General features: G+C 38.3%; 1 protein-coding gene across 8 annotated transcripts in view; it reads right to left on the bottom strand.

Annotated features, from left to right (window-relative positions):
• Nucleotides 1-25251, bottom strand: part of diaph2 (diaphanous-related formin 2) — a 559041-nt gene that overhangs the window by 64846 nt on the left and 468944 nt on the right. For all 8 annotated transcript variants that reach the window (XM_052154718.1, XM_052154723.1, XM_052154724.1 and 5 more), the window contains one exon: nucleotides 21116-21251. In XM_052154718.1, the coding sequence (XP_052010678.1) occupies nucleotides 21116-21251 (136 nt within the window). The remainder of the gene's footprint in view (nucleotides 1-21115; nucleotides 21252-25251) is intronic.

Genomic DNA, 25251 nt, shown 5'->3' with positions numbered 1-25251 from the left:
AAGGATTGTTATAATGGTGCATATGAATGACAATTATTAAATATCACTCTTGTCTTAATTTTGTGACAAACACTGGATTGACATGTCTTGACTATTTTATAACTGTTTTATTAGCGTTTGTAATCCACTTAGCAACAATGGCAGTTTGGTTTATAATGGTTGCTCTTTGGGGAAAACAGTCTTTTAAGCCATTTCTGAGCAAATACATAAACATTAAATGGATAGTTTACCCAAAAATGAAAATCTTCTCATCATTTGTAAGACTTTCTTTCTTCTGAAGAACACACAATCAGATTTTTAGAAGAATATTTCAGCTCTCTAGGTCCATACAATGCAACTCAATGGTGATCAGACATTTGATGCTCCAAAAATCACATAAAGGAAAGACAAAAGAAATCCATTTGTCTCCAGTAGTTAAATCTATATTTTCTGAAGTGATATAAAAGGTGTGGGTGAGAAACTCCAAAAAATCAAATACAAATGTAAGCCCTTTTTTCTCTAAATCTCCACTTTTACATCTGAAAGTCACATGTGGTGCCTGTTTAGTTTCACTTTCACATCTGAAAGTGGACGTTAAGGTGGAGATTTAGAGTAAAAAAGGTCATAATATTGCTTTTAAAGAAATAGATTTAACTACTGGAGTAGTATGGATTACTTTTATGTTTCCTTTATGTGATTTTTGGAGTCAAAATGTGTGACCAGCATTAACTTGTACTGTATGGACCTACAGAGCTGAGATTTTTTTCTAAAAATCTTAATTGGTGTTCTGCTGAAGAAAGTCATACACATCTGGGATGGCATGAGTGTGAGTAAATGATGCCAGCATTTTCATTTTGGGTGAACTATCACTATCCCTGAACTTTTAAATGTTGTCAATATATATCTAGATTCACATCACTTGTTTGTTTGTTTGTTTTTATTTTCTTGTTATTTGAATAACTCTGATTAGAGAACTTGTAACAAATCTTGTTTTACAACCCAAGCTCCAAAAGCATAATAAGTGCTAGACTTCTATTTCTCTCCCCACTGTTGTCAGTCCCTTTTAGCTACACTATCTGTCTCTTTACTGTCACGATATCAGGTGGTTTCTTGCCCCTCAGGCTTCTGCCAAATGTACCAGAATGCCCTGGGGCCCTCTTCAGTCTCTCCTATATATTTATGTGCACTATCACATTTTTAATTAGGGGATAACAAGCACAGACCTCTGCCAGATTTGTGAACTTCATACATCAGATTAGCTTCCCAAACAAACACCCTGGCAGAGGGTTGGAGCTTATCTTTCACAGCACAGGGGGAGAGAAATAGGTGAAGAGAGAAACAAAGTCAAGTGTCACAGCGAGTAAGAGGAGGCAGTGAGGGAGAAGATAGTGTTTAATAGAAGGAGTTTGTGTATGCTCAGAATGTGCGTGTAAATGCAAGTATGTGTTCCATCACAACATCTGGAGGACTGAGTCATGGAAAAGGGCTGCCGAATCGTGACTGTGCAGGTCGTAAAACCCCCAGTGAGGCACTCAATGGAGTGAGCTGGCTGACATTTAATTATTTCTACAAAGTATGCATGTGCATGGTTGGCCACACAGCTTCTATCCTCTCCTTTCTAATGCCTTGTATCGACACCAGGCATCTGGCAATGTCTCTCAGCCACTGCATATGTAACTGAGATTTGCAAGAACACTGACTTTGCAGCAAGTAAACCAAATCTACAGGCTTATGAGATTATGGGGTATATTAAATCGCCCTGCACACCACAGATCGCAGAATGGAGTGTGAAGAGAAGCCTAGACTGTCAAAAAGGCATGACAACAGTTCAGTCTGTTTACAGGTGACTGCATGCTGAGGATAAAGGCTGTGTCATGCATTAACGTCCATCAAACTGAGGCACGCATAAGAGCCAGATGTCTTTTGTGGCACTAAATTGTCCAAATGTCTCTCTAAACTAATTTTAGAGTCACAGCCAAATCTGAAAAAACATAAAGCTTATAAAAAAGAAAAATAAAGCAATATAACTAAAAGGAATAGCTCAGGGACACTTTGAAACCACAAGAACTAAATTAAAGTGTCTCCAAGAAGTATATGACACTTGAATGCCAATGTATAGATGTCACATATAAAACAAAGTCACATTTATTGTAAGAAAACAACATTATTCAAGCAAAACCTAAAATATGCTAAAATATGCTTCCAGGATTAAATGATAAAGCAATAGATATATTGTTCAAAATTAAGAGTATCGGGACAAGTAAGAAGATGAAATAAAACTGTTACTCTGCTAGGGCACCTGCGCGAACTAGAGGGAAACTGACTTCTAACATCCAATAAAAATGACTTTGGGACCATTCAGTAATTAATTACAAAATTGTCTAAGAAAAGTGAAGACAGTTCTAGCATCATATGTTTGCAGATGCCCTTGGGTTCATATTTGGTAATCAAATGCAATGAAATTCATACATTTGAAGTGTGGCTTAAATGTCCAAATATGGTTTGGGCCATTGTTTTCTCCAAATTCCACAGAGAGGGGAACGCACACTCCAATCTGTATTAGGTGCCATGCCTCATTTCTACACATCAAAGAGTGCCATTACAACAATTATGCAGTGGTGTCAACAAGCTCTGTTAATAATTAAATTTGCTATCAGTCACCCCTCCACATTGTTGAATGAAAACACCAAGGATCGATAGAGAACTTAAAGATATAATTCACCCAAAACATTTTATTCAAATAATTTACTCACTCTCCTGGCAACCCAGATGTGTATGACTTTCTTTCTTCTGCAGAACACAAATTATGATTTTTAGAAGAATATTTCAGCTTTGTAGGTCCTCACAATGCAAGTGAATGTGTGCCAACATTTTGAATCTCCAAAATCAACATAAAGGCAGCATAAAAGTAATCCATATGACTCCAGTGGTTTAATCCATGTGTTCAGACATGATATGATAATTGTGGGTGAGAAACAGATTAATATTTAAGTCATTTTTATCATAAATTATCCTACCCTTCCAGTAGGGGGCGATATGCATGAAGAATGTGAATCAACAAAAATAGAAGAAGGAGAATGTGAACGTGAAGGAAAAAGGACTTAAAAATGTATCTGTTTCTCACCCACACCTATCCTATCACTTCAGAAGATGTTTATTTAACCACCAGAGTTGTCTGGATTACTTTCATGTTTCCCTTATATGGATTTTGGATATTCATTCACTTGCATTGTATGGAACTACAGGGCTGAGATATTATGTAAAAAAATACTCATTTGTGTTTTGCAGATGAAAGAACGTCATACACATCTGGTATAGCATGAGGGTGAGTAAATGATGAGAATAATTACATTTTTGGGTGCACTAACCCTTTAATGTCTGTTGGCTCTCACAAAGACTATTGCTCCAGGGAGGATAAAAAGCCTACTGAGCCTGGATGCAGAAAATGTTGCCTCTTAATTCAGCAAGGATCCATCAGGACATTTTATATGCAGCATTTCTGTGTCCTTCCAGTGACTGGCCTGCAACCTTATTTTCCTTTTATTCTCATTTTCAGGTTAATAAGCGCTAAACAAGAGACTAACTTGTTAGGAGAATGTGTGAAACTTTCACTCTCTTTGTCCATTCTTGTCCTTCAGATTTTTTCTTTCGTAAACATCTATTAATCCATCTGTTACCCAGAAGAAGCACACCTGTTCAATTAACCTTGTGCATACGTTGTGAAAGAAGCTTGAGCAGGCCTGTGCTTATGAGTCAGGTGCATCATAGGCTCTCTTCATGTTGTTTTCCCGCCTGAGAGTTTCTTTTTCACTAGTGCCATTGAGAGTGCATTAGCAGCACAGTTAAAAGTCCTGCCAGTTCCAGCCTTGCACCTGTTATGAAGTGCTGTCTCTCCGGAGGATCTGATATGAGATCTGACACCATGACCTGTCAGCTGGCCTGCTGAAGTGAGAGCTCCAAAGCATTCGGAAATGAGACCAGCAGCGAGAATGTGGTACCAGAGCATTTTGCTGGAACAGCCTGATGTGAAAACCCACTTATGTCTGTGTGTAATTTATTTAGGGATGCTCACACATCCCATCCTTGAGCAGGGCACTCCCTCTTCAAGTTCAAGGGGTCTGAGCCTTAGACAATGAGGAGCGGAAAGGGGACACGGAGGCTGGACTAAGGTCTTGAGCATTATGGCCAATGATATTGGTGTTTAGAGGTGACCAGAGCAGATTACTACTCCACCCAGGTTCTGTCTGTTCCACATTACATTTCGCTTGGTTGACTGGGAGGAAATTGAAGTATATTAGATGGTGTGGCTATTTACGCCGGTGAGATGAATCCTGTGCTTCCCCGAATAGCTGCATGCATGAATAAGTAAAGAAATGAAAACAAAAATAAAGCCTCCATCTGGATGGATTCTGTATGGCTCAGCATTAAGAGTTTGGAGATGTTTGCTTTGGGAAGAGGTAAATGAGTGTAAACACACTCATTGCACACTGAGATCTCTCAAAAATCAGCTTATTAAAAAAACAAAAAAATCCAGGCAAAGCAAGAAAACCTTGTTTCCATGATATTTGAAATCAATTGGTTATTAGCTGGTTTTGATGCCAAAATGTAAACAGGCATGCACGCAACACTTGTACACATTGGATAGGCTAATACAAATGGTTTGTACCAACTGGTTTTAGCATTAACTGTTAACTTTACCACGATAAAGGAAAACCGTTTCAACACTCACCCAGACAGAGAAGAGAGTGTAAGTGTAAGCTCTAGGAATAGTAGCACTTCTACAACTCCTACATTTTAATTGATTCTTTGACTACCATATAGGAGCTCTGGCTTTTGAGAGGTAGAGCATTCACATATGAGTCCCCTCCACTATTCCATTTACACAAATGACTGAATCCCTAAACATCCCACAAACACAATCATTACATTTGCAGATGACACAACAGTGGTGGGACTGATCTTGAATGGGGATGAGACTGCAAACGAGATGAAGTCTGCAATCTGGTAGGATGGCATACAGAAAACAATGTAGTCACTGAAAATAAAAACAAAACAAAGAACTCATCATAGACTTTAGGTGACACAGCAAGGGCCTCGCTCCTCTAAGCATCAAAGAAAAAGAAGTGGAGAGGGTTTCCAGCTAAATGTTTCTAGGAACCCATATCACAGAGGACCTCACATGGACAATAAACTCCACTGCCCTGGTCAGGAATGCTCAACAGTGGCTCTATTTTCTAAGGACACTTAGGAAAACCAACCAGTCTTTTGCTTGTGTCCTTCTACACTGCTCTAAAGTATGGTATGGCACTGTTCAGCAGCAGACAGGAGAGCTCTCCAGAGAGTCATAAACACAGCCCAGAAAATAATTGGACTCCCCCTGACCTCACTGGAAGATACATTCAGATCATGCTGCAGAACCAGCAGCATTCTGAAGGATGAAACTCACCCCATCATCATCTCTTCTCTCTGCTGCCATCTGGAAGGCATTACAGGACCTTAAAGACCCATAATTTCAGGCTTAAAAACAGTTTCTAGTCCCCCTACCACCACCACACCAACATTATCATAATACTCCACACCATAGGACAAACAACTGATTATATGAGTTATAATTCATACAAGGAGGACATGTGGAATAACTTCTGTAAATGTCTGTATATGACAAGCAATAATATTTTATAAGGTGCAATAGCACTTGGTAAATGTGCAATACAGTAGTAGCTTCAGATATGCATCTATTTTATTTTTATGTATTTATTTAAAGTATGTATTTTGAGTGTGTGTGCATGAGTGGATCATTAGATGAATTGTTTTAGGAGCTGCACAGCAAATTTTGTTGTATGTCAAATGTGCAATGACAATAAAGGTATTATATTCTAATCTATTCTATTCTATTCTATTCTATTCTATTCTTCTGTTCTATATTCTTTCCATCCAATGCACAAGGAGAAATAAAAGATAACTGAGATCTATGGCACATGGCATTTTTCGTGACATTTTTCCATATGCTAATAAATCACAACAGTGGTTTATCAGGTTGGTGATGCTTAGTTATTGTCTCCTGCTCTCCCTGTCATCTGATGACTGAGATCACAGGCCACATGAGCTAGGCTTATCTGAGAATACACTTCATAAATCATCAAACATGTCTGACATTTACTGTAACACCAAGAGTGTTGATCTTGTTAAAGACAAGACAAAGACATATCTCTGATTATTTTCTTTGAAAGTAAACCCTCTTTTTTAATCTTTCTATCTGACAAATGGCACACCTGTGATGCAAACACAGTTGTCCTTTCTATTACCATCATTATCTTTCGTCGCCAAGGGTTTAGACGTAGACAATGTGATTTTCGGGCTCTATGAGGTGAGCTTAATTATTTCTGAGTGACTGTGGAGTGACTCTCCATGTCCGAACTCTTGACAAGGAATTATCAGAATGTAGATCACCCGTGGCTGTAAATTAATGACATGCAACAGTGTGAACGTGCTCAGAGAGGGGATGGATTGATTCTCAGACGTATCCTCTCATTTCTACTTTGACCTAAGGGAAATCCAGCTAAATAAAGTTAAAAAGGCTTAAAGTGATTAAGACATTTAGTGCTATCCTAATTAGCGATTGCTACACAAAAATGTTTTATTAGAAAACAAAAAAAACAAAAAAAATATTTAGAAAAATTATTATATTTATTTGCAGATGCAAACTCCAAAGAAATGTTCCCTAAAGGAACATTTGATGAAATTAAAGGGCATTCAGTAGTTTTCTAGCTAGCATTAGCATTGCTCTTCTTCGTGTATTTTAACTACTGATACAACAGTGGTGTTAGATGCTGTACTGTCATCTATCGATGTGGATAAGCAGGATCATCTCTGCTGCCCCTGCCAGCTTTGGAATATCATTTGCATCTGGAAAATGTCAGAGTTTGAGGTAATTCCTAAAGTTATTTATTACTACTATAATTTAACTGCTTTGCCTAAAAACAAACATCAGAATTCAAGCAAACAGACTTCTACAGTTAAGGACAAATTATTATTGTCCCTCAATTCAATAATCTTTGGAGACTGTCTACATTTCACATTATTTCTAAAGACAGTTATTACCTTTATTAGAAAACTGCTTAGAATTAAATTAACCTCAATTACCTAGCAATAGAGAATGTCAAGGTAAAAGAATGATTAGAATTATTTTTAATGGTCAAATTTAGCATGTCCACGAATACTGTATTTGAAGAACTTGTTTTGTTTCCAAGCAAACCGATGTCGTGGTTTACTCAAAATCCACAACAATCGCTGTGCCAACTACTAAACGAATTAAGATGTTTGCCATTTCATAGAGTTGGAGGAAGATAGGCCACTCTCACTATAGCTGTGATAACAAAGAAAATAAAATTACACGTTGTTTTCCGGTTTGATTTTTTGCCTTTACAGGTCTGTCTGTCTTCTTCCTTCTAACCTTTTTTGCTTCTTTGGCAGTACAGCTACTGAATCTCCTGTTGTCTCTGCTTCTAAAGCATGATAATTACATTCTATTGTACTCTTTTTGTATTCTCTTCGCATCACCAAATAACACTGCGCTAAGCATAGCCAAGCGTATCTACATAGGTGGCAGCCAATGAGCGCAAGGATTTTCTTCTTCAGCATTTAGTGAAACATGGGGAAACATATTGAAGGGATGACCGCACCATGTATAATAAAAACACTTTTTATAGAAAACTATTTTGAGTACAGTCTTTACCTCATGTGAGTGTACACCATTCAGACCCTTCTTCAAAAAAACACAATTAATTTGTTAATGTGTAAAACCTTTTAAATTAGCCTCAAATTACTGAATGCACATTTAATGAGATGAAAATGAAATTATTATCTTGAAAAAATCATGGCCTCTGTAGTTCTGTTCTAAAACTAGACAACATTTTAAGGTACTGCGAATTCATCATAGTGAGACAAAGCGAGAGAAATGTTAAATCTGAAGTGTGTAATTTCTACGCCACCGAATAAGCAACGGAATTGCAAAACTAAACACTAATTTCAAACTGCTTTATTTAAAAGCGCCACAGATATTCAGTGTTTACAGTTTTTGAGAAAATTAGCCTATGAATGTGTTAACTATACTTGTGTCTGCAAATTAAGCTGGGATAGGACAAAGCATTTTAACAGTAAAAAAAAGATTAACACTTCAGCTTTAAAATATACTTAGAATTCATTCAATATTGAAACGTAATGATAATTTTTTTAAAAATCTATTTAAATTTGAATATCTTCATACAATATTTGTGTTTAATATTAGGGCACCATGCTGACTTCAGATAAGTGTTCTGCTATATTTATGATTGTTAGCTTAGCAACATGTTAACTACAAATACTATTGGAAGTAATTGTGAATAGAATTTCCTATGCAGAACGATGTTTGAGTGGCATCCAGAGGTGTGGTCTATGTAAAGCATTCTAAATCCACTTATGAGGTTCAATCTCTGTTAAGCCTGATTTATAGTATGGAAGAAGCCAAACCTTTTTCTCCTGGACAAACTAAAGCACCCTAGTCGAACAAAGGCAGCATTTATTGTACACAATGTAATTTAGGGTGATGTCACATGTTTAACGTACTGTTCTAGCCTATAATACGGAAGTAATACCAATAATGCAGGTTTTTCTCTCCGTGGATTACCGCTTTCAGCGCTGTATCACTTCTTTGCTTCATTAAAATTGTCATGGAGCCTCTTCCACTTTAAAAACTCTAATCTCTCTCCACTCATTTGCCGAAGCCGCATTGTGGAATCATATAAAAAAGTATACTTCTGCACAGTATCTGAGAGACGGGCTTCATATTGTATCCATTTTAACCTAGGTAACAACTCCTCAGCTGACACACGCAATTGTAAATGAAAAAAAAAACACATTGTTTTAACCAGTCATCAACGCTCTTCGACCAGACGAGTTCTCCAAGGTCAAGAATTTCAGAGATGTGCGCGAACAGGAAAAATATCACCAAACTAATACATTAGTAGAACAAAAACGCCACTGATATTAATCAAATTGTAGGTGAACTTGATTAAGTATAAATGAGCCTTTAGCTTACCTTCTTAAAAGACAGCTGCCTATGTAAATATGAAGTTGCATGGCAGCTCATAGGTTTTAGGGCAGACTATTAATGTCTATAACTTTTTGCTTCATAAAGTTTTAAATTGAATTCTCCGATCTGTAGTCAGACAGACAATACTTATGGAAATATGGTGGATTTCCTGGATGTCACCATGACTTACACAGATGCTTATCTCAGTAAATCAATGACTTCATTCCTCGCATGTTAGATATTAAGAGACGGCTAACTCATCTCTGGCCATTCTGATGATGAAATTTGTCATGCTATCATTGCCTTTAGGCACACAACCATCCGGCTGCTGATACGGCACAATCTAATATGCGGTTATATATTAGAATTGATGCACTACAGCAGATAAGCACAACGCCCTTGTAGGTGTCTTTCAAGGTAATGACAAAAATCCACAATGCCAGTCGTGCACTCCAACATTTCCTGCGTGGAATTTGCTCTTGCCTGGGATCCAGCAGGCTTTGGGATGTAATGATGCATTCTTCAAAAGAGGATGGAGCTCGCTGACAGAGGGTGTAAATAACACTGAATAGCTGATGGGGAGAGCTGATTTGCATATAGGACAGAATATAATTTCTCTGCACCAAGACTGACTCCTGTAGACAGCCCAGATTTAATATGATAGTTGAAATACAGATAATGACATTCCATACCAGGCTCAGCATTACACAACATTACTTATATGGTCCACTTATTCATAATGACCAATGTGGTAGATGGCACATCACAATGACTAATTAAAAACAGGCCTGTTAATTAGGGAAAAGACAGTGGGGGTGGGTGTCTTCATGGTTTTTTACTTGCGTCATATATATTAGCATACTCTAAAGTCACGACCTTTAACAAAATTACCTTTCTGGCAGGGGACCTGCACACAGTCACCTTTTGGACCAGATCCAAAGCATACACTGATTTGTGTGAGCAATTTCTTAAATGTGAAATGTGTAGTTTCTGTGACACTTATTTCAGCAGTCTGACTGTTTCAGCATTGGCTCAATCAATGAAGTGAACCTGGGGTGGGGATACTTGTTTGTCCAAGTTTTGGGGGCTGATTGAAACTTGTTAGATTTCAATCAGTTGAAAAGTTACTATATTTTAAATTCAGCTTTGTACTGTTTAGTGGATCAGAATTACACACTTCATCTTTAGAGACTATATGTTACTGCTTACAAAACATAATTCTGCAATGCACTTGGGCTGTATGCTAGACACTGAAAGAATTACACATGAATCTATCGACTGTATCTGCGACCGAGTGTAGTGAAATAATAGTAATGTGTTATAGAACATTCAGACATAAAGAGTTGTATTTATTCAGAAACCCACCGACAGACAGTCTTAAGAACTGTGTGCAACCACACAGATAATGACAGCTATTATCATAGATAAGATAATTCAAAAGAATACACAAATCTTCCTTTTAGCCCTTTAATCCTATACTCATTTTCCCCCCAACCCATTTAAGAGGTAATTTGCACTGCCAGAATGAAAGGTGAAGCAACTTTCTTTCTGACTCGAGCAGATGTTGCCTGTCTAATTTAAAAACATGATTTATTTTACCGCCTGGATTTACTGTATATGTTGAATGATAATGCCATTCATGATGACTCAGATAGTGACGGAAATCAACAACAACATCATTTCTACCTGATTTCTGGATTAGAAACTCCAGTAGTTAAAGATGATGACAATATAATAATAAAAATAGGAGTTTCATGTCTGTCTCAAAGGGCTACATTTATGAAGACATCTCTCTCCGTGTGACAACTTTTGAACGTTGAATTTCCATGAACTTTTCAGGACATTATTAGCAGATTACTGAATTATGATTTTTTAAAGAGCACCTATTATGGAATTTTGAAAATTACCTTTCATGTAGTGTGTAACATAGATATAAGTGAACAAAAACATCCTGCAAAGTTTTATATATGAAAGTTCACCGTAAAAAAAGGTATTGTCTCTCAAATGTAGGAGTCGACTCTGAGTCAATGTAATGAATCGTTTTTCCAACGTGTCATTTTCCTTTTCATTGTGACGTCAAGACGAAAAATTATCAAATTGTCCGCGGCCACTCATTGCGCACGCAGACACCAGGGAAAACTTGAAAACATCATGTCGACAACAAGACGCTGTGTTCTGAAGTGCATATCAAAAGCGACCTTTTTTTCACTGCCCAGGGACGAGCATGTGAAGAATCAGTGGTTAGAGTTTATATTTACAACTATACCACACAAGTATAGCCCGAACCTTGTGCTGTGTTCGCGTCATTTTAATGACGATTGCTTTACGAACATGAATGCTTTCAAGTGTGGATTCGCGAGCCGGTTGATACTGAAGGAAGGTTCAGTACCAAGTTTATTTGGATCAGCTTCCTCCTCCGAATCACAACCTGTAAGTATTATTAATAATTGTTGCTTATATGTGTTTTTTAGCATGCTTAATAAGTATTTGTGTGTGTTGTGTAAGTTATGCTTAGCGCAGCTTCTAGGTCTCCAATGTCCATTTTTTGGAAATATGCGAAATGTTTGTCGATGTTATTGGAGTTGTCATAAAGAATAGAGCAATAACTTGTAGTAATGCAGTGCTTTATCAATATGTTTATGCGTTGGGCTAACGCAAACAATAACTGATTGGGTGTTTACCACCGAACTTTGGGCTATGATCGCTAACATAAATCAACTCAAATTCCTTCTCTGATTTAGATTTTTTTACTACAAAGTGGTGATGGGCGTTCCGTTTCTGACAATCTCTGCACAGAGTATACCAATCACAACTGACTGGGTCATCTGACCAATCACCGCAGATTAGCGTCACGCAAAGGAGGGGTTTGGAAAAATGAGTCGTTGGACGAATCATTTGGGAGTCGGTGAGCAAATCAGGTAAACATAAATGCATATTATAAGACAACAAAAGTGTTTTTTGTCATTGCATGCATGTAAAACTGTTGTTGGGGACTCCCAAAACAATATTAGGAACATGTTAAATGCCATAATAGGTGCCCTTTAAAAATCACAAAACTACTCTAGTCGATTTAATAATCCAGAGGCCCCTGTGAGGCCCCAAGAGCAAACTTGCAGCACATATTGGTTGGGTGCAAAACAGCCCTGGCACAAGGACTGTACAGGTTGCAGCATGATCAGGTCCTGCAGAAGCTGGCAGAGATCCTAGAGTTGAATAGAGTGAAGGCAAACAAAGGTAGCCATGCTCCCCAAAGGAAGGGTGTTGATTTTGTTAAAAAGGGAGGTGCCAAACAAGGCACAGCATGGAGGGAAGCCAGATCAATCTTGATGCCTGGTCAGCCTTGGTCAGCAGCTACAATTTCCTACCATGGTTGCCATTACCTCTTTGAGGCCGGAAGCAGTGTTGTGGTTGACTTCCGCAAGGGAAATAGCAATAATTGAGCTTACTGATCCATGGGAAGAGTGTCTAGAGAAGTAAGCTAAAATATGCTGATCTGGCCACAGATTACAGGGAAAATGGATGGAGGACTGCCACCTAACCTGTGGAGGTTGGGTGCCAAGGATTTATCGGAACATAAATGCAGCACCTTTTTAGAGAAATTGGCATCGTAGAAGCAGATTCAAAAATGATTTAAAGGAATTGTCAGAGGAAGCTGAGAAAGATAAATTCTGGCTATGGTTAAGAAGGCTTGTGCTGAGGTAGTATGCCATACGGAACCTGTGGCACTGAGTTACCGAGAGAAACGATGCCAGTGCCAGTGGGCAGTTGGTTGTGCTACTGAATCCACTGTTGTGGAGGGGCATCAAGAAGACCAGTACCGCCAGCAGGACAGGTCAAGCCTGCAAGTTGAGCCGCAAGAAGAGACAACCTTCAACCCATAGACAAGACAGGGAAACATGACAATGAGAAGAAACCAGGGAGAAGGAGGCTAATCAAGTTGCCGAGATCTAATGATAAGGATGCATGGAGCACACTAGATGAGGACCTGTGCTCCACCTTGGAGAATGCCCTTACTGGAAGTGTGAAGGCCAAGCTTAATATGTTTAGTGATACTATGTACGAAGAATGCATAGGTAGATTTGGTAAAACAGTAGTAAAGAAAAGTGCCCCCTGGGTGATGGGTCAGAGAGAGGAGGAGAGACTTTAGCTTGTGAAAGAGTGGCGGCAGCTTCGTAAAGCTTGGAGGAAAGCAGAGGAGCAGGAGAAGGAGGGCTTGAAGGTATTGTGGGATGGCATAAGGGCTAGATTAGCAGACTTAAGGAGGGCAAAATTCATCATGGATCCTTTTAAGTTTGCCAGAAACCTGCTGGAAGAAAAGAGGAGTTTAAAGCTGGTAATGGCAAAAGAGGAACTAGAAGACCACATGGAACAGCAACATGGTGAAAGGGACAAAGGTACAAACACAACCCGCTTAGCTCCCCTGATATGTCCCATTGCCAGTAGAGCAAGTAGTGGAATTTAACATAGATCCACCTAAGTTGAGTGAGTTGAGGGGATACCATACAAGCTGTAAAAGAAGTGCACCATGGTTCTCAAAATGTTGTGGAGACTGTTGAGGGTTGCCTGAAAGAAGTTTGCAACTGCCCTTCGAGTGGCTTAATTCCCAAAGAGCAGGGATACACCAATATTAGTCAGTTTAGGAGCATTACTCTATTTTACATGGAGGGAAAACTTTACTTTTTGGAGGTTTTTCGGCAGAGCAGCCTATTCGAAGTTTAGGGAGAGAATAGACAGCAGATCACATGGCAGAGTTGGTCCCGAAGCAACTGAAAGAGGGCCTGGATAAGATCTCCCTGGCAAATTCAAGGTTTTGGTGTAACCAATCACCTGATGTGGCTGCTAAAAATGCGTGAGATTTCTGAAGCAGCAGTGGCAATGGTGGACGCCAAGGCCAACAGTTATATCAGGAAGTGGTTAGGCCTGCCACGTTATCTATAAGATGTAGGTAGCACTGTTTGGAAGAAATGCTTTACAACTGCCACTAAAATCCCTCACTCTGTGCTACAAGCAGGAAAAGACCAGGCTTGTTTTGGAGCTATAGGAATCAACAGACCAGGCAGTGAGGGCAGGTCAAGTCCAAGTCAGAACAGGCAGAACTTGGAAGGCAGAGGAAGTCGTAAACCAGGCGAGATGTCCCTGACCGCTTCCCCACCACCAGGAGATTTTCCGGGATTAATAGTGCGGAACCTTGAAGATAGGTGGCTCCCGGCTGATGACCCTGCAGCTGGGCTGAAGGCACTGGTGGAGGTATGGAAAGCAATAATGCCCGGCAGATTATTACAGCTACCTGTGCATCTGTTTAAGTAGTTTTAAGGGAAATATTAAGACGATACAGAAACGCGGATTCGAACCGCTGTCGCAAGTACAACATTACACATTCACACACCGTCTTTACATTCCACTGCAGCAACATCCATTGTTTAGTTTGTTGTATATTTCTGAGGTTGAACCAGACTTTTGGGGTGCAAACAGACTAAATATGCCAAAAATGTGGGAACTCTATTGTAAGCAAATTACAAGATTTTTAGAGGGCTGTAATCAAAGATGGAAAGGACAGAATTTATCATACAGTTAACAGAGGGTTTGAGTGTTTGTTACTCAACTGGCTCAGATTAACAGAATTATTGGGCTGGGTCATGTCTCTTTTTGACCTCAGCCAAAACATGTCTCCACTGAGCCAAACATTTAACATTACATTTGAGAGAAAAACAACTAAATATCTGCTGGGTAAATGTTGGGAGGGTAAACCCTCACATGCATAGAAAGGGACAAAATCCTATAGGGCTTATACCTGTAGACTTGGCTCTAAAGATGTGATGCTGTGGGTCCAAAATTAACTATCCAGGTAGCAACACATTTATCGTGTTAAAACACCACAATGGAATTATGAGGTACAAAATCAAGATGTATCTTGACTTTTTTGTGACACATGCAGTTTCAGTGTATATGATGCTGTTAGTGAGACAGTGAGCTTGCGCAGTATGCATGGCAAAATGGCTAAATAATTCAACTAGCAAAAGGATCATTTAATATACAGTTCATGTCTATTAAAAAAATGGTCTCATCACTCGCCATTTGTTTTAACATGATAAATGTGTCGCTACCTGGAGTAATCATTACTTAAGATGCAGTTTCTTATAAAGTTTCTGGCCTTTGGGGCAGAATGCATTTTTGCATCCATCTGTGCTGTTTTACAATAATTTTTCTATGCAAAAATGCATTAGACAAGATGGAAGTCTTAAACTGTTGCAATAAATCTTTCTTTTTTTTTTTCAGCTTTAGGGATGACTTTTTTGGGCATGAGGTGGATTCCAGTGTGTTTATGTAAGCCCTTACACCATGACTCATTAAGCTCAAAGGCAGCATGGGTGCTTTATGTCGCTGTTGAATTGTGAGTGGATTTGACTGGGCCAGTGTCAAACATGTGGGTATAAAACACTTGTAGTGACCCTCAACCATGACCCTGGAATGCCAACAGGCTGACACACAAGTGGAGGGTTGGTTCTGCTGAGCAAGCTGAGTCCTCACTTGTGTGTACACCCTGGGAGAAGTCCCATCAGCCCTCAGTGATGCCCTGCAATGGTTAAGGCCTATTTTACATCATTCCACATTTACAATCAGTGGGTTAAGCAATTTGGAGAATACTGAACATCTGGTCAGTCTAAGCAAATATGGAAATCAACTTAGAGGAAATGAAAACAAATGGGGGGCCGGGTAATGATTTCATGAGCAATTTCCCATATTAAGATTTCAATATTTTACAAGAAAAACTGATTTTTGCACCACTTACCATACACATCAATCACATGGCACTCAGAATTGTTCATGAAGCTAAGCCTGGCAAGGACACATTTCAAGACACCATCTGTTTGACTTTAGAAAATACTTTTAAAAAATTAAAATTGTACAGATATTAATTCACCAAGTTCCACAGCACCATTACACACACCCTCTTAACCCAAAATGAATTAAACCCTCATTAAATATTCGTCTCATTGTTAATCATGTTCATGTGAAGGGCGTTAGATTTCAATTTGCAAAATGACTTCAAAGATCTCTTTATAAAAATAGTTCTTTGAAAAGGCATTCAAAACTATAATTCTATGAAAGAGGGTTATGTGTCAAAAATAAATAAAGAAAACAGATGGGAGAAGATGCAGGGGAAAGATGGACAAAACAGATAAAGCTCTTTGTTGGTAATTTCATAATAGTTCGCTCCATTCAGAAAAAAGTAGACAACTTCAAGACCAGTCATTAGGGTGATTCTATAACTTCTGACACTTTGCAGTTGTGACAGTAGAAAAACCTTGTGTTTAAAATGTTTTAATAGTATATATATATATATATATATATATATATATATATATATATATATATATATATATACATACATCACATACACACACACACACACACACACACACACACACACACACACACACACACACACACACACACAGTATCTACATGCATATTAATGATCAGGTCAAGTGCCTGTAATTACAGAATCAGCCATTTATTTGAAAATAATAATAATAATAAAAATAATATATAACATGTAATTTATGTGACTATTTACCTTGATATTAAATGTAAAAAAAAAAACATTAAAAAAAAAAGTTTGCTGCCCACAGCCATGGGGCATCTTTATATATGTAGTTTAAGTTTAAGCACTCTACCAATAGTTAAACGTTCTAAATTACTAAAAATGAATTGTAAAATTAATTCATGATTAGAAGTATTTATAGAAAAGAAGTGACAATTTATGTTAAATATTGTATATTGAGCTGTATGGAATATACTTAATAGTAAATAGGTCTATCAGCTGTATTGGACAGAAGAGAATAGAAACACACACTTTGGACTATATGAATGACTATTCAATTGGCCAATCGCAGACCGCTTGTAAGTAGCTCTTCGTAGCCAATCCGAACGCAGGAGGTGGGACCTACCAGAATTCTGGTGGGCGAAAATATCTCCCGTTCTTGATGGAGTGCACATCCGAGCCAAGTGATCTCAAGACGTGTTCTTCTAAGTTTTAAACTGTTTAACTTGACACAGCGACCTGAAAATTGTATGTTTATGACGCAACGCAACCAAAGTGAGATGCTCCAAAAGTGTAATGTAATGCAAATAAATTATCTGAATACTTTTTTATATAATATTTTATATATATATTCAGTTTTTATATATAGTAAATATTTAAAGATAACAATTTCTAATAATTTCATTACATATTGAATTATTGTTATTTGAGGAGCTTTCTCATTAAATATTTATACATGACATGAATTGCCATTAATTCAATTAATTAATTAGGACACCATATCATTAATTCGATGAAAAAATTCAATGATTGACAGCCCTAATATGTGTAACAGAGAATGGCCAGACTGATTCGAACTGACAAAGTCTACGGTAATTCAGATAACTGCTCTGTACAATTCTGGTGAGAAGAATAACATCTCAGAATGCTATTCTGAGATGTGGGTTGGTGCTGTTTTGGCGGCACGAGGGGGACCTACACAATATTAGGCAGGTGGTTTTAATATTGTGGCTGATCGAGGTGTGTGTGTATATATATATATATATATATATATATATATATATATATATATATATATATATATATATAAAATGTACATACACTTTTATTTTATGCTAAAATGTCAAATTGATTTCCTAAGAATACACTGCAAAACGCTAACTGATTTTGTTTGCTGTTAGACACCCAGCTGAGCTGCTGAACGGTATTTGATTAGGCCATGACTGAGTTGATTAGTCAATGTTTCCTCTCTATAATACAGTACATATTTTTTTTATCACTTATACAAAACAATATTTACAGCTTTATTCTATAATTTAATTTGATAAGATGATACAATTAAATAAAACACAAATAATTTTCTGAATTGTTTCCTGTGTAAAACATTTTAATAAAATTAATATTGCTAGAAAAAAGAAACCGTTTCAAAGAACTGCATTATTCCAACACCTCTCAGCATGTGATCAAAAACAGCAGGTGACACCTGTATTCCAGCCTGACAGAAAATGAAAAAACAACAACAAACAGGCAGATGCTGACAACATGGAAAACATACAGAACACAGCAACATTTGTCCAGTATTTCAAATAAAGCTGAAAAAGAAATTCAGATCATCTAACATTCCTGATTCAAGCGCCAGTCAGACTTTATATTGACTTCCATTATTAACATCTTTTGTTACAGTACATTATTAATGCTTCTATGCAATTAATAATGTATTAACATGTAGTCAGACATGTTGTGCTGAAACTTTGCTTCACATAATTTTATACATATTCAACTGAATATGAATAGCTGATCTGCATTATACAATGCTTACCAATGACATAATAATGCAAGTTATTATATAGTCTTAAAGTCCAACGTACAACAGAACCTTGCATGGATTGCTATATTGAGTATAGTTTGTGAAATACAGCAGCTCATTGATAAGTTGTATTATGGGCTATCCCAGAGGAAGAGCTAGCTTGCAAAGACAATGTATTCTTGACAACACCAGATGGTTTTTATCCACTGTCTTTCCATCTGCATTATGACATTCCCAGCATTCATTGTGGTCACTAGCATGCATCAGCTATCCAGCACAGTCGCACAGAGCTGAAGTTCTACATGTCATTTCTTCAAATGTGAGGCCAGTGAAAAGTGCTAGGCTCAGTGTGGCATTTTAAGTTAGTAGCTTATGAAAAAAGCTTTTGGCCAGTGGCAGAAATTTCTGTCTTATTTTAAGGATCAGAATAGTGCAGTGAGTTCTTATTTCTTATAGCATATGTCCTTAATTTGCATGCTGTGTGTGACATCTTTTAAACTAGGCTCTTTAAAACAGTGTTTCTCAAGTGGTGGGTTGCAACCCAAAAGTGGATTGCAAGTCAACTCGGACTGGGTCATGGACAGCAGGGAAAGAACATTGATATCAAAGGCTTGATATCAAAAACTGATGTGACACATTTTCATTCTAGTGAGATTTTTCAAGTTTAAATCGCTACTGAGGAAATCAAACCTCTCAAAAAGTAGACAGCCCTGACATTATGAACAGCAGTGAGGTGGAACAGAGCAACACTGTGCTACGCTCCAAGGTATAGGCCTATATATATATATATTATTATTATAATTTTTTTTTTCATCACCATTTCATTTCAACATCATCACCCTTATAAAACTTTTTCACGATTTTACACAAGTAAAAGTGATATTTTGACAAAAATTATATAGTTTCATATTAAATAATCTGTTTGGTAGAATGTATTATACTTTTTGTATTACATTAGCAGTTGTCTAACCCTAAATTTCTAAATGTCATTTGGCTACAAAGCTTTCATAACTTCTATAATTTTGTGTTTTTATTATCAGTCATTATTATTTAAAAAACTAGCTACATTGACCTAACCATGGTAATGGGGAGCCATCTGGTCTTACCTGTGCGTATCACTGTAAACATAAGGACAAGTACATAAAGGGCTTTAAAGTCTGGACCTCAAAGACTTATAGGACAGTTTTATGAAAAGTGTTTTCCTCTTGTGTAATATATTTTCTGTTTGAATGATCTTTGAAATTAGGAAATAAACTGGAAAATAAATATAATAGGCTCACAAAAATAAATAGGCTCATCAACTTTTAAAAGGGGGGAGAGAAAACTTCCAGTATCTTTTGTTATTAACATCAACAACACAAATAATGGCAATTGATACATGCATTTATACTTGAAAACCATGAAAAAAACTATGCGAGATAAAAGAAAATCCATCCCAGGCTACATACAGGTTGTTTTTTTCCTCATGGTGGGTTGCCACTTGATGTCCAATGTAAAATCTGTGTCGCAAAACTAAACCAGTTGAGAACCAATGCTTTAAAATACACAATTTAGTAGGGGTTATGTGCACACAGATCTTAAAATATGGTGAACGGAGCACATTTTTTACTTCAAAACTATTCAGTTGCTCAGTATTGTGGGGGGTGGCATCTTTTATTGTGGGATAATGCAGGAAAACAAACAACCTTGCAAAAACTTAAAACATTAAATCTCAACCCCATTTACTGGGCCAAAGGCAATCTGCCAGTATCTGTCTGCTCAACAAAAGCAGTGAGCATGTCAACCTGAGATGCTTATCTTTACATGTGACCTACGTACTCTCTTGCAATTTGGCCCCATGGCCACAACACAGCCATGCAGTACAGCAATCTATTAAATGCAGGTCCTTCACAACATATACTATAGATATATGAATAGATTGCATCTGAATGTGTGTTCATTGGGAATCAAATGGCTAGTGCCATTCTCTACCAGTTAAGCCATAGGATAAAACAAAGTATTCATATTAAATTGATTGGGTTATTGTTTGAGTAACAATTGTTATTATAATACGACTCTAGTTTCGACTCTAAATTCAGATTGGTTGAGCTGTGTATGAAGCCATTGCACAATAAATTACTGCCAATTTGCTTGAAACAGCCTACAGTTAGGATAATGAACCATATAACTTGACACATTTTTTTAACTCCTATAATTACCATTAATAAACTATTAAACATTGTTGTTGTTTTTTAAAACCACTGCTTTATAAAAGCAATTCACTATGAGAGGCGGTGCGTTACCGTGATTTTTCTGATATTACTGTGACATGCCTAAGAATGCCCCTTAACCTTGGTAAATCACTGTAATGCATGGTCTCTCATGGCTTACTGCTTTACCGTAACAATACCTTATCACTTCTGAAATGTGTTTGGCATCGTAATTACCATCATTGCCATCAACATTTACTTGACAGATGTCTTCATATTCACTGACACTGCTTCCTTAAACTGTGACTCATACTTAATAAAGAATCTGCAGCAAAACCAAAACTCAGTGAGGTCTAATCTGTCTGTACATTTAGTGGGTGTGGAAAGGAAGGGAAGAGTGCGATTTTTCACAGATGAAGTGTGGCCCTGTCCCTCCATCAGTGCCACCACCCCTGCAGTGCTCAGCACTGTGTGAAATGGTATTCTGGGCTGCAGTCGGCCCCAGAGGGGCAGGAGTGCCGTACCTTTGTTCATGTCAATCAGCTGTTTCTTCTTCTGCTGTCTCTCTTGCTTCTCTCGCTCAGCCTTCTCCTTAGCTAGCTTGGCTCTCTTGATCTTCTCCTCCATCTCCCTCTTCTTGTGGTTTTCCCGAACAGCATCCTGAAGTGTCAGAGAGAGAGAGACAGAGAAAAAAGAGAGGGGAAATGAGAAGACTCTGGAAGGCTGGATCAATTTCGGCACAATGACGTGTCCAGTATAGCAACACTCCACTTAACACAGTGACACAGACTCTAGTAACACATAGTATGGTGACTCATCATCATTCTGGCTGCACCACACTCAGATCTTGCTTATCTGCAGGTCCATATGCGATTTGTGCCCGCAGAACACCACAGAATTCACACATCCATCATTCACAAAGTTCTACACATTCCCTGCCTTTGCATGTTTGTAAATTACATAATTTGGCTAATTTGATTATTCTCTTGGCTAACTGAATTCTGTAGATTTCCCACCCAATATCTATGCAAATAGTGTCTTCAAGTTCCAGCCTGAACTCGTTAAAATTACATGACTGACATAATGTTTTTGCAAAATGATAATATGTGGTTCCTTACACGTATCGCAGCAGTTCCGAGATTAAATGTCCATTGAGTGGTGCGAGTTAAATTAATTACCAAACAGATGAGGTTTTTAAGGTTTATACTCTATCGTGTTTTGAATCAACAAACCCTACCTCCCTACCCTAAACCATAAACTTATACCTAACCCATAGTGTCATGAAAAAGCAAAGGTGACATGAAAAACGCAACTGCTGGAGCAACCACATCATTTTGCGGTGCCTCTATGACCTTATGTGTCGACTTGCGTAATCTTCAGGACTCGTACCCCGGTCCACTGCAGTTGAGCTACCCCACAATCTCATCAAATTTGAACAAGATTGTGAATGTAGTTGGTTATGTAATGCTACCATTAAAATGTATCACTTTACAAGTCATGCACTAAAGTAAGAGTTTAGATTAGTCATAATAGCCTTAAGCATGCATAATAGCATTGAGTGAGGGACAGAGCAAAAAGTAATTGTTTATGAAGTGAATATCTGCCATTTTCTCATCAGGAAACTGCAGCCACACGAGCAACGGAAAAATAATTTTTCAAAAATCTAGGAACATTAATGTGATTCTATGAGACCATGTTGCAATTATCCATCTGGGCCTGCTTATCTGCTACTGAAGGGGACATAGTTGCAGCCTTACTGCACAAAGTGAGTGAAACGGTGAGGAAGCAGTCAGAGATTGTGTAACTGATCCATCAAGATGGCTCCTGTTATTGTCGTGAAGCTCCCATTGAATCACAATCTCCATAAGCATTAAAAAGGTAGCAGAGAAGACATACCATGATGTTCTACTGGTAAAGCTTGCCTCATTTTGCTTCAAGTCCTCCTAGAAAGTTACATCTTACAGGTTCAGAAATTGCAATTAAGTTGTTATGTGCGTTCAAATGACTTTAGTTGGAATAAAATGGATGAAAAAGTTGAGCAAAATCATAGTACTTTCTCTCTACTTCACTTCCCGATAAAGACTTTTTTAGCAAGAGTGCAACAAAATTAATAGCAAATCATGCAATTTGGTTTGTAGCAGTAGTGTTATCTATCATTCTCATTTTGTAGTTGAGTTGCACAAGCCTGTTGCTCCATGTAATGGCTAAATTAGTTGTATTTCCTGGCAAGCTTCATCGCTATTGTTCATCAACAGTACACAAAATGTCTACAAACTATAAATTGTTCAATCATCATTCACAATTACAACCAATATCAGATCAATATCAATTAATTTCTGTCGCAATTCTAAAACTGAAATCCCAGAACTCGGATGTTCACTCCAAAAAAACAACAACTTCTTACTGATGCCTCCCTAGGTTATTTTTTTTCAATGAATTTTTGTGTGTACAATGTGAATAGTTTTTGTTTGGGTAACTGTAACTGGGAAGGAGGTGCTCTAGAGAATGCTGAGAACTAGAGGTTCTTCTAGTTCTCAGCATGCTTTGCATGGGACTTGATAGGGATAGTAAGGCAATGGCCACACTAATATGTTTTCAGTTGAAAACGCATCTTTTTCACTATGTTTTGGCCTTCCGTCGACGCTGAGACAGCGTTTTTGTCAGCGAAATCTGAAAGTAAAATGGTAAAAGTGAAAGGAGGAGGTGAGTACCGGCTTGACAATATAAATAATAGTTTAATAATAAACTTAAACAAAAAGACACAAACATAAACACATACAGGGCAGCTGCCCGTAACTCGCTGTCTCTCTAACTCCTCCTCCTTGCCACACTCCTCTGTCCTTTCCTTCAGGTTGGGGAGCCCCGTGATGTACACCCCCTCCTTTCCGGCAGGTATTCCATGCCTTCTGGGACCTGGGAGGGAAAAACTAAAAAGAAAAGAGAGGGAAAGACCAACATGGAATGACAGCAGGAGAGAGAGAGAAGATAATTTTTTTTTGCCGGTTCTCTGATAAGCCGTAGCCTGGTCCTCGGTCACTCCTCCACCCTCTAGTGGATGACAGCCGCTCCTCCCCGGATGGATCGGAGGCAGTCCTCTGGCCCCTGGTGGATGGAACCTTTCTGTGCTTTTGGTGGATGGTAGTGGTCTCCATTGCCCCTGGCAGCGTATCTCCCGCTCAAGGCGGTCGGTTGTGAGCCCCTCCCTGCTCGTGGACACCGGTCTTCCCTTTTACCCCGGTGTGTCTTAACGGTCGTTAGGGGTCTCCGCCACCCCTGGCAGCAGCCTGACCACTGCAGGCGGTCGGTAAGGAGCCCCTCCTCCCCTTGCGTTCGGTGGTCATTCCTCCGCTTTCAGGTGGCCAGGCTCCTCCATCCCCCAGCGGATGGCCACTGCTGCTCCTTTGGGGTGGATGGTAGTGGTGAGGACTCTACTACAGCGCATCCCTCCTCCTTCCAGGGCTTCGGCACCACTGTAAAAGGATCTCAGTTCATGGGCAATGGAGGAGTAAGGACACAAACGAAGCAGGTTCAAGGTCAGACTTTTAATCTTCAGCTTTTTCATACAATTGACGGTAGCCATCAAAACAAATAATTCATTCATAAATAATGGGGAAACACTTTCTGTGCTTGGCTGGTGGATTGCGGGTCATTTTCACTCCCCCACTGATGCTCTGGCGTGCCTTACCAGGTCTCCCTCCACCATCACTAGGTGACAGGTGTTAGAGATAATTACGATCCAGGTGACGAGCCTTACCGCTCTCCCTCTCCCACAGACCGACACATGACCACGGCCCACATGCCACACTGAACTTTTTGAAAATGCTCTTCCAAGTGGATAAATTTGAAAATGCCGTCTTAATGATGTAGTGTGAATACGGATATATCTAAGACGTATTTGTTGTCATGTGACGCAGTCATGTGATCCATTCAATCAAAAAAAAATCAAGATGGTGGCCCGTGTTATAGCGGTGCTGTTTTGTCTGATATACACGTTGATAAATGTTACTTTGTACAACATTCACACTGCATTACTTAAAAGGCGAATTGGAATTTGTGTCTGGTGACAGAACACGAGGACACTTGCGTTTCAGAACATACTTTGAACAGCGATTTTTCACATGCACAGCAAGGGGATTTAAGTGTTTTTATACATTTCAGTGCGAACGAGTAACTTTTGGAAAAAGCTTAAAAACAGCAGCGTGGACGGAGAGCGCTCCGAAAACAAAAACACAGTTTTCAAATGTATCTGGATTAATGTATACGTAGTTTAAATGTAAACATTTTACGTTTTTTTTTTTGTGCAAGATAGCATAAACTCTTTAGTGAATATAACTCGTTAGCGTTTAATGTTTTGTTATGTTGAGATTTAGAACAGTTTGATATGTTGGAGTTTTGGATGTTACCATTATTGTTAAGAGTGGAGCTTGAGTTTACAATGAGGACAGGAACATATCACACATGATATGTATTGTTCTTTTTATTGAGTCATTTTTGTGCTAACAACCGTAGCATAGTTACCAAGCTGCACTTTGTAGCACTTCACATCAGCATATATTTAGCATGCTAACATTCATTGTCGCTAGCTAGAACAAAAACTGTAAATAAGAGATCAATCTGACTTACTTTGACATGTCTTATTTTGTTGAGTTTACCCAATTCA

This window comes from Xyrauchen texanus, chromosome 23, assembly GCF_025860055.1.
Source record: "Xyrauchen texanus isolate HMW12.3.18 chromosome 23, RBS_HiC_50CHRs, whole genome shotgun sequence".
NCBI classification, from domain to species: Eukaryota; Metazoa; Chordata; class Actinopteri; order Cypriniformes; family Catostomidae; genus Xyrauchen; species Xyrauchen texanus.
The sequence above is the reverse complement of the archived record's forward strand: the minus strand, read 5'-3'. Positions and strand labels throughout refer to the sequence as shown.